At 45.6% G+C, this 11,045-nt stretch overlaps 3 protein-coding genes across 3 annotated transcripts; 2 read left to right on the top strand and 1 right to left on the bottom strand.

Moving 5' to 3' along the window:
• Positions 1-1,687: 1,687 nt before the first annotated feature.
• EDB93DRAFT_1257590 (uncharacterized protein) lies at positions 1,688-4,849 on the bottom strand (the record flags this gene model as incomplete). Its single annotated transcript, XM_041454098.1, has 5 exons — positions 1,688-2,260; positions 2,310-2,653; positions 2,893-3,490; positions 3,554-3,632; positions 4,455-4,849. 5 exons carry the CDS (start codon positions 4,847-4,849, stop codon positions 1,688-1,690), a joined length of 1,989 nt encoding a protein of 662 aa, XP_041300735.1.
• A 1,060-nt stretch (positions 4,850-5,909) lies between these two features.
• EDB93DRAFT_1109696 (uncharacterized protein) lies at positions 5,910-6,630 on the top strand (the record flags this gene model as incomplete). The annotated part of the gene is made up of 5 exons (XM_041448010.1): positions 5,910-5,922; positions 5,971-6,132; positions 6,178-6,267; positions 6,323-6,409; positions 6,458-6,630. The coding sequence occupies 5 exons, from the start codon at positions 5,910-5,912 to the stop codon at positions 6,628-6,630; spliced, it is 525 nt and encodes a 174-aa protein (XP_041300734.1).
• A 1,088-nt stretch (positions 6,631-7,718) lies between these two features.
• EDB93DRAFT_1109695 (uncharacterized protein) lies at positions 7,719-10,752 on the top strand (the record flags this gene model as incomplete). The annotated part of the gene is made up of 7 exons (XM_041448009.1): positions 7,719-8,691; positions 8,738-8,891; positions 8,944-9,288; positions 9,334-9,551; positions 9,650-9,881; positions 10,155-10,169; positions 10,326-10,752. 7 exons carry the CDS (start codon positions 7,719-7,721, stop codon positions 10,750-10,752), a joined length of 2,364 nt encoding a protein of 787 aa, XP_041300733.1.
• Positions 10,753-11,045: the final 293 nt, after the last annotated feature.

The raw sequence follows: 11,045 nt of genomic DNA, 5'->3' as shown, positions 1-11,045 counted from the left end.
ATGAATGGTAGACCCTCACACAGCGGGAGTCCTAGAAGGCCACATTCATGATAGGAGATGAACAACTGAACAATGTTTAAGACACCCCTACACAGCGGGAGTCCTGGAAGGCCACATTCATGATAGAAGATGTGCAACGAAACCCTGTTTAAGACACTCCTACACAGCGGGAGTCCTGGAAGGCCACATTTGATGATAGAAGATGTGCAACCAACCCCAGTTTAAGACACCCCTACACAGCGGGAGTCCTGGAAGGCCACATTCATGATAGAAGATGTGCAACGAAATCCTGTTTAAGACACACCTACACAGCGGAAGTCCTGGAAGGCCACATTCATGATGGGAGACGGTCAACCAAATCATGGTTGAGACACCCCTACACAGCGGGAGTCCTGGAAGGCCACATTCATGATTGAAGATGTGCAACCAAATCATGGTTGAGACACCCCTACACAGTGGGAGTCCTGGAAGGCCACATTCATGATGTGAGATGGTCAACCAAATCATGGTTGAGACACCCCTACACAGTGGGAGTCCTGGAAGGCCACATTCATGATCGAAGATGGTCAACTGAACAATGTTTGAGACATCCCTACACAGCGGGAGTCCTGGAAGGCCACATTCATGATAGACGATGTGCAACGAAACCCTGTTTAAGACACTCCTACACAGCGGGAGTCCTGGAAGGCCACATTTGATGATAGAAGATGTGCAACCAACCCCAGTTTAAGACACCCCTACACAGCGGGAGTCCTGGAAGGCCACATTCATGATAGAAGATGTGCAACGAAATCCTGTTTAAGACACACCTACACAGCGGGAGTCCTGGAAGGCCACATTCATGATGGGAGACAGTCAACTGAACAATGTTTGAGACACCCCTACACAGTGGGAGTCCTGGAAGGCCACATTCATGATGTGAGATGGTCAACCAAATCATGGTTGAGACACCACTACACAGCGGGAGTCCTGGAAGGCCACATTCATGATGTGAGACGGTCAATCAAATCATGGTTGAGACACCCCCACAAAGTGGGAGTCCTGGAAGGCCACATTCATGATGTGAGCAGGTCAACCAAATCATGGTTGAGACACCCCCACAAAGCGGGAGTCCTGGAAGGCCACATTCATGATGTGAGACGGTCAACCAAATCATGGTTGAGACACCACTACACAGCGGGAGTCCTGGAAGGCCACATTCATGATCGAAGATGGTCAACTGAACAACGTTTGAGACACCCCTACACAGCGGGAGTCCCTGGAAGGCCACATTCATGATCGAAGATGTGCAACGAAACCCTGTTTGAGACATTCCTACACAGCGGGAGTCCTGGAAGGCCACATTCATGATGGGAGACGGTCAACCAAATCATGGTTGAGACACCACTACACAGTGGGAGTCCTGGAAGGCCACATTCATGATTGAAGATGTGCAACCAAATCATGGTTGAGACACCCCTACACAGTGGGAGTCCTGGAAGGCCACATTCATGATGTGAGATGGTCAACCAAATCATGGTTGAGACACCCCTACACAGCGGGAGTCCTGGAAGGCCACATTCATGATGTGAGCAGGTCAACCAAATCATGGTTGAGACACCCCTACACAGCGGGAGTCCTGGAATGGAAGGCCACATTTTGAATAATGAAGGGTGTATATAGTGGTGAAAAGTCAATCCTAGCAATCCTAGGAGGCCCCATAACTAACCCTGCTCACCTCAGCCAACCCTAGCTTAAGTTTGTTAAATGTGGACCAAGCGTAGTCCATCATAAACCCTCCTAGGAGAGGTTCAGGAGCGTGTGTTTCGCCTTCCTTTGGCGTCAGGAAGAGAGCAACACGAGCAACGACTCGGTCGAGGTGTTGTAGGATTTCGTTCTCGTTCTGGCTGTAATCTTTGTTTGCGTTAATGGACCACTTATTTCGCATAGAATTGATGATTCCCTGGCGATACGAACTCAAACGCATGACGTAGGTGGGGGTCATCTGACCGATGCTGTCCCTAATTGTGTCGAATGCGTCGAGAGCGTGTTTGTCGACACTGTCGAGGACTTCAGCCCACAAGGTAAGTTCGCTATCGTCATCCCCGTAGTCTGACTCCTCCATGATCTTACGCAGCTTGGCGATCTCTGCCTGGGCGTCTGTGTTGCCGTCGTCTGCCTTATCAATCAAGGCAGACACTTGTTTATAGCTTGGAAACGCCGAGCGAGACCCGAGCATTCTCAACGTGATCGTACGTTGCTCTATCCACATCAAATATATCTGACATAACATAATGTGAGTCGACCTCGCATATGATCAAAAAACTTACGCCCATGCAAACATCCAGTCCTTTCGCCAGCCACGTCACGGAAAATTCGGGACGACGACGAAAGTGGGTACCGAGGTATAGTAAACGTGACGCCAGTAACATGCACAGTTTTTCGTGGTGCAGGACTCTTAGTAGCCGCGTATTTTTGTCTTGCATGCCTCGGATCTCCACTAATGTCGTGGTAGCACGTTCATGCCGTGTGTTTGCAGGAGTCGAGTCGAATACTCCTTTCAGCTTCTTCAACACGGTAATGAGTACCTCTTCTTCTGTTTCTTTGTAGTCGTGAAACGGATTGTTTCGACTAAGATGATTCGCTAACTCGTCTCCTCCTTGCAACAAAGATTCTGTAATGGAGGGTGTATAAGTATCACAGACCCCCCAAACACGACGTCGTTCAGACGGCTCTATCCGCGTGCTAACCAGTCCAGAATACCAGATCGTCCGCCATCCAGACGGTCTGTACGGCGGACGTTTTGAGGTATTATAATTACAAGCATTGAATACCACACTTGTGTGGAACACCATCGATCATAGCACGATACGCACGCCGTTCAGACGGTATCCAGCGCGTCAATCAACGCACCTTTGTCGTAGATTACGACCCCCCATCCACCCATACCGTCCATAATTCCTTTTATCGTGCCCATCTCCTCCCGCATCTCATTGAAGGTGCGTATGTGCTCCTCGCTCAGGTTCTTCAACTCTTTGATCTTGACGTGTTTCTTCTCGAGTGTCCTGTACTCATCTGTTAATGTTCGATGGTATTGTCGAAGTGCTGCAAGTCGATGCTGTCCCGAGGACACTATGATAGGGTTCATGTCGACGAGCTCCAACTCTGGTACATTCTGTGGGCTGCTAAAATCAAAGGGAAGTGTTTCCGCATTTTTGACGTGGTCGATCTCAATGATGAGTGGAATAGCGTTCATTTCTCTCATGGACACGATCCCATGGCGCTTGAACGATAGTATTAACTTGTGCGTTTCAGCGTCGTTTTCAGGCCGGTCATTGTAGACCCCGAACTTTAGACGCTCGCCCATCGCCAACATATTGATCCATGCGACACCGACCTTGCTCTTTATCACCTCGGTGTCCAGACGTTCGATTTCCTTCCCAGCATCGTGCTTGGGAGTGACCACCTCCACCGGTCTGGTGTCAAGGTGAAAGCTTGATCCTCCTCCTTCCTGTTACACCCATTGATCATCAGTTTGTGTTGTTAATTCTAGGTATACCCATTGTACACTTACATTTGCTGCTTCAGATTTCTTTCCTTTCCCTTTGCGCGACGCTTTGGGGGGCATGTCGATATGTATTTTCAGTCCTGATCTTTAATCGATGTGATGGTAAGTGTCTAACAATTGATTTTATCGCTATCCGGCTCCTTTTCTAATAACCCTGGACCCTTTGCCCCATGCACGCTACGCCGTCGCCTCATGTTCTTACTTATGCCTCATTTTCTTAGTACTTTGAGTTTCAGCGATGGTCATGTGATTCGATCACGTGATGATTATTATCTCTCTGTCTGTATTTATCATTTTAATCTTAGTATATATCTTAGTATACATAGTGAATTTATATATATACCTACCGTAGTACAATTAAATAACATGCCTGCATAACTCGTATGAAATATTTTCAACTACAACAATTCGTCCCCCCGTCCAGACCATTCCAACGGCGGCCATATTGACTACAAATATATTTGTATTTGTATATTTGTATGTGTTTTATATGTAATCCATTGTATACGACGCCGTTCAGACGGTACTATCGGCGGCCTAAGTGATCTGTCGAATGAATAGTAATATACAAGATAAGTTATATTATAGAGATATACATAGAGGTAAATATATGCTTGTGAGTGAGTCCAAGGGTCTAAAATACCTTATATATATATGGTTTTTTAGACATAGATAACGGAAATCCCGCATGATCACAAGTCATTAATATGTTTTGGGGCCCTTGGGGGTAACAAAACCACATATTGTACCTAACCCATTTACAAATATCCTCTATAATGAATGTGCCCATTTACAAAGGAGTCGGGCTGTATGGGCAGCTTTTTGGTGAGCCTGTGCTGTGTCACGAGAGGCTTCGGTCCATGTTCGAGGGTTCCGTTGATCAACATACATCCATAGGAACATTCACATCATTTCGAGACGCTTTCGAAGGATATTGTCCCCAGAAAATGCTAAGTGGCCAGTTCCATTTTTGCGGAGGGGATTCAAGATTTCGATGAGATCTAAGAGGGCTGATTGACATGCAGGAATGGTGGGTGAAACACGTCTATGGCCTTCTCGCAGCTCATTATCTTGCACGGAGCCTTGTATCTCTTCTCCCACATCATCCGAGGCATCGAAACCCTCATCCTCTGAGTTTTCAGTCTCCGTGTGTAGTAGCTCCAAATCAGACATCACCTCTTCTTCAGCCGACAGGAAATATTGCTCAACCACTAGCATGTCTAAGGAGAGAGACTGCTGCTCAGATTGGTTGGCCAACACTTCCCGCACATCACAAAAAGCCCCAATGGATGTGGCCGGCATGTCTGACATGTTCAACGCGTGAAACAGCGTGTTTGACGCGTCGGACGCATCAGGCGTCAAAATTCACACTGGAATATTAATCTGCGAAACATCGCATCAGAAATTTAATTTCGGCTGTAATTAATGTGAGTACTTACATTCTCTTTGTTCTCGTTATTGATTTTCTTCTTCTTGACGAGTGCCTTTGCAAGATTGGCATTCCTTGCTGAGTCTGCGCGAGTCCATTTTCCCATTGCTGGCGAGGCAAGAGGAGTAGTTGTCTGACTTAGTCAGCAAGACCGACCACAAATCGTGTTATTACATTGCTTTACAGGCAATAATGGGAATTCTGTTTCCTGAGAATGGCAGGGGGGTTATATAGGCTGTAGCGCCTGTGGGTAGGAGTCTGGAAATACCTATATAAATTTTGGTTGATTTTTTGCTATTGTTTATGCAACTATTTCCACATCTAGACCTGGGTCTGGATGCGCACCATCCTTTGAAACATGAGTACCTGAGCGGTACCTAAGGCAAACCTACTTACAAAATACCCTTATAAATATTTAGGACATGATGGTTTTTATGTGCCCATCTAGACCTGCACCTGGATGCGCACCTATGTTTGTAGTTTGTATCTACTTGGGCTGTGATTTATATATATCTACTGTTATCATATCTTATTTTTCGTTATATTTCGCACCAACATTATATCATATATGTGGGTACAGGTACATAGATTTTGAAAATGAGATGTCGAGGGGTAGCCGAAGCGAACCTACTTACAAAATACCTATACAGTATAATGTGTAATGTTTGTATGACACATGCATACATGAGTCATAATACTCGAGCGTTTTCACAATTCCTAATCAGGTAATGTTACGTGTTGTGACATTTGAACAGTTTTGCAGGTGTAAGTCAAACGCTGATGGCCTATCCAACTCAGATCTCTAGTTTGTAACTCAGACTAGACACCTCTACAAAATTTGTTGGATACCAACACCTGACTCTTTATATTATCCCATTGTCTAACCGCGACTTCCTTACAGCTCCAGTCTGTCGAGGTTTTAGAGATAATACCATGGAACAAAAAGGTAGTACCACACGTCCTTTTGATCATCGGAACAACTAATTCTTTTTAGATACATGCAATGCAGCTATCCAAATTTCAAAGAAATTTGGCAGGAAAATCACCTCCGAAGAACTTGTTCGCAGGCTTTTCGAGTCCGGAATTCGTACGATGAAAGGGCTGGATAAGTGGGAGAAACGTTGTGCGTTGCGTGTGGCGGAACAAAAGGATATCTGTACGTCCCACGAGCATGAATTATTCTATATAACATTCTCGATAGTATTTGCTAGGTACCAGAAAGGCACGATGAAACGTAACAAGCGGAGAGCAGAGCAAGATGCACTTTTCATCGTACAGCAAGAGGAAACTGGTGCGTCACACAATTGAATCTCACTCCGTCAGCTGCTAATTTGTTGGATCTAAAGACCTAACTCGTTCCGATATCAAAAAGGAAATTCAGAGAAAGAAGATAGCAAAGAGGAGGGCTGCTGCTGCGGCAAAACGAGAGGCTAGTACGTGTCGTGAATATCTTATATTCGCTAGTTGCAAGTGATGTCTAGGGAAAATGGAGACACATATTTTAGCGGACACGCAAGCGCTGCTAGAGGAGAAAGAAGAAGAACTGTTGGCAATGCGAGATGCAGCGTCCATCGCATCAGAGAAGATTGCGTTTTTGGAAGAGAGGATGGACGATCTACTTGTAGTACTAAAAGATTTGCAGGGGGGGTCGTGAAGACTATATTGAAGTAGAATACATTCGCATGTATGTAGTGCACTGGGTGAACGCACACAGGTGGATCTAAATCTTCGGTGACTGATTTGGTGCGTGTGTTTGAATAAGACGATAGGATGGCATTGAACTGGCGATTGACTGTGGTCGGAATGGAACCGTCCAGATGAAAGAAGCAAGGCATTATGCTGCTGGAGGGATGCGGCTTGCATCACATTCGGGCACGACAATGTTAATCTTTATAACAACTGTAATACTAACACAACCGAATAGTCGATATAGACAATGGACAATCTCACAACTTCTATTACTTCAACGACGTCTAAGGATATGTGACTGACACGACTTAAAAGGACAACTAAGACTCTGAGGACAGTTTCACGACTTCCGTGACTTCAAGGACATCTAAGACTATGACTAAGGACAATCTCACGACTTCCAAGGTCGTCCAAGACTCTGAGGACAATTATGACTTCCACGAACGGACATTTAAGACTCTGCGGACAGTTTCACGACTTGCGTGACTTAAATAGATTACAAGTTGCAGTGTGTTTATGAATTATGTACTGTACAGTCTCGCAACTTCCGCTACTGGAATTAGATATAATACTCCGAGGGCAGTCTCGCCACTTCAAGGATTTCAAGGACATATAAGACTATGAGGACAGTTATCACTTCCATGACTGTAGAATTTATCACATATCCGGACTTTGCGAATTTAAAGACTGTTACAAATTTAAGGTACTCTGAGCATGTGATGACTTTGAGGACACTTTGGAGACTTTGAGGACAGGAAAAGCCTTCATCGCTTCAGCTACCTCGTTTACGCTTACCTTATGGGATCAAACTCCTATATAAAATACCGTGCATGTCGACAAAAAGTCCACTACGACTCAGAGCTGTAGTACAATGACAGGAATTTGGTGTGGAATCTTACATAATGTGTGGCCGATTCTAAAGACGTTCGTTTGCCACTCTACACGCACTTCTTTCCTCTTACCTTTACTTGCTCGCGTTGCAAGTATCATACTCGTACATCTTAGATTACACGCTTGTTATTATCTTAACTGAGGAAATTCCTTGTTAATATAATGCCACAGCACGACCAGGGAGACAAGAAGCGGAGGCTTCATCACGAAGATCTTGCCGACGCCGAGATGACTGTAGAGGAGAAGCAGCGCGAACGCCAAAGAAGATGGTTGGCGAACGAGAAGCGCGATCCTATCAGGGCGCAAGAAATAAGGGAGAAGAACACAGCTAACAAGCGTGCATGGCGTAAACGGAAGAAGGAGGAGAAGGAGAAGGCCGAGCAGACCGGTGACGCGGAAGTTCAAGACCAAGGTCCTCGAAAGAGGCAGCGTGTCTCGTCACATGAGACAAATCCTGTGGCGGAGCGCTCAGATTCAGCGCCTGTCGATATTCCAATCGACCCCGTCCTCCTTAATGAGGAAAACGTCGCGACTAGGCCGACTCCCCGTATCATGCTCGATGCGGAGGTGATGACGGTCGTGCCCGAACCCATTAACCCTACATCGTCATCCCGCAAAAGTCTAAAACCACCTCCCCTCATGCGCGATGTAGAGGTTATGACCGTCATCCCCGAACACATTAATCCTACGTCGTCATCCCCCGAAAGTTCACAACAACCTTCCTCACCCAACCCATCCGTTCCCACAAACCTCGACTCTCGTGACCTCGCAACTCCGATTATAGGCTCGCAGGTGCACGAGAAATCAGAAACCATCACATGGTCTGATGGATCTATTACCGTGCTACCGTGCATAGTCAGGGATGGCGTAAACGTGTGCCAGGAAGATGCTACGACGGTGTCTTACTTTGCAACCCTTCCGGAATCGCTTCCTGAGACGTCAAAAAACGTCGTACACTTAAAGTACAGCGACTGGCGCACCAAAAGCCGGCAACTGTGCGACGAAATCTCTGCGGCGATTCGGGTAAACAAGGCTGTTGTTATTCGAAATATAAGTAGACCCGAGCCTGCAACTCTCGATCTAGATTACCTAGAAGATCGTGGCATGTCAGACTTGATGCGTGTAGTCGTACATGGTGAGTCTGTTTTTAATTCGCATCTGCATTACACTATCTAATGTAGTTACAATAGACGCTGAACAACGCACCAAAGATTTTACATATCCGCATCAGCACGCGACTCTCGAAGAGTTCGTGAACAACATACACGACCCAAACAAGATTCAATGCATTCTTGACGTTGCATTTGGACAGGGAGGTCTCCCGTTAGAACTAAGGTTAGTACCACATATATTTACATTAACATACCACTAAACCGTCTATGCTTAGCACTCTCGATAGCGGCATTATCAACGGATGGAATCAAACCACTGTTGACTGCCCCATTGGTGAAAAAGTCCATCCGGACAATTTTACCGTCCATTCGTGGGCATTGATCCATGGCCCTGCGTACTGGACACATCCGCACCATGACTCTGACGGAAGTCTTACTTTTGTGCAAGTCGAAACGGGCGAAAAAAAATGGGGCTTATGGAGACACCGTAACGAAGATGAAATTTCTCGTACTAAACTCTCTGAGATAGCACCAGAGTTGACGGATCTCTATCGAAGCCGCAAAAATATCGAAGAAAGTTGGCACGGAGAGATCGTCACTCTCTTGCCCGGTGATATGCTGTGAGTATTTGGTCCTTATGTATCTATCCATGCTTACAATTGCAGAATACAACCACCGGGACAGTTTCACGCGGTGTATACACCGGTAGCCTCCTTCGCCACAGGAGGGCACTTTTATAATTACGAAACCATGCATCTAACGGAACTTTCCCGTTACGTCGACCATAAGCAAGGAAGGACCTTGACAAACCAGGTCCATGAACACTCTCTGGAAACCTTCCAACGTATGGTTGTCAACTTACCGCGCATCTCGCGTCGCGTTAGTGAGTTCATTTCCGTTTTCACTACATTGAACACGTGTAACATCGACCTTTAGAGCTGTACAGCAGGCCTTTAATGGCTCTTTGTATTATGGTCTTAGATACCAACAAATATGTGGCCGCTGGCACCGAAAGGCCAAAGCTCAAGACGAGCACGACGAAACGAGCGAATGAGATTGCAAATGCAATCGTTAAACATTTTTGGAAGGATTTAAAGAACGCGACATCTGTGTATCGCAAGAAGCAGACGGATGGAAGTAGTAGCCAGATGCATCCGGGCGAACTCGTCAGTAGAGAAGAACTGTTGAATTGTCTAGAACGCTTCACCACCCTGTAGTGTTGTTATTACACACTAGTATTACATCATTTTGTTACATTTTACATGCTGTACTGATAGAAATTGCGGAACTGTAGGATATTTATAGTTTGGATACTCTCTTCATAGCGCAGGCACCGCCTTGAATTTTACATGCTGTACTGATAGAAATCACGGAACTGTACAATATCTATAGTTCGGACACTCCCTTCATATTGCAGGCAGCGCCTTGAAATCGCACCTTTGTAACGCCATATCATAATAGTTCATTTTTTTTGATTCACCCATAGTAAATTTGAAGTTAGGTGCGGACGAAACAACACGCCGGGCTACTTACTGATACTTGCGAGCGACTTACTACAGCAAGAAGTCTTGAGCACTTGCCGAGAAATTTGACTACTTGTGCGACTATGATGACTTGTGGGACACATGCGACTTTGACGACTTCTACGAATTTGGAGATTCTACGAATTTGGAGATTCTAACGACTTTGACGACTTTGACGACTTTGACGACTTTGACGACTTTGACGACTTTGACGACTTTGACGACTTTGACGACTTTGACGACTTTGACGACTTTGACGACTTTGAAGACTTTGACGACTTTGAAGACTTTGACGACTTTGACGACTTTGACGACTTTGACGACTTTGACGACTTTGAAGACTTTGACGACTTTGACGACTTTGAAGACTTTGACGACTTTGACGACTTTGAAGACTTTGACGACTTTGAAGACTTTGAAGACTTTGACGACTTTGACGACTTTGACGACTTTGAAGACTTTGACGACTTTGAAGACTTTGACGACTTTGATGACTTCTGCGACTTCAAACACCCCGGTGACTTAGGGGACTCTGACGACTTCGACGACTGTAAAGACTAGTGACTTGTGGGACTCTGACGACTTCGACGACTGTAAAGACTAGTGACTTGTGGGACTCTGAATACTTCGACACTAGTGACTTGTGGGACTCTGACGACTTCGACCCCTCTAAAGGTGATATAAAATGGAGACTACGAGGACAATACGGTGGATGAACATCGCGAGTAAATTTACGATGCATTGCTTATGAGTAAGTTTACAACATAGGTGTGTAAAGTGGCGAAATCCTGGGACGTTATGCTATATATCACACGTGACAGAGAGCGAATGCTAATTTTGAATATGGAACAAAT

Source organism: Suillus bovinus (assembly GCF_016758785.1).
Source record: "Suillus bovinus strain UH-Sbo-P2 chromosome Unknown EDB93scaffold_194, whole genome shotgun sequence".
NCBI lineage: Eukaryota > Fungi > Basidiomycota > Agaricomycetes > Boletales > Suillaceae > Suillus > Suillus bovinus.
This window is presented reverse-complemented; position numbering and strand designations above follow the sequence as displayed.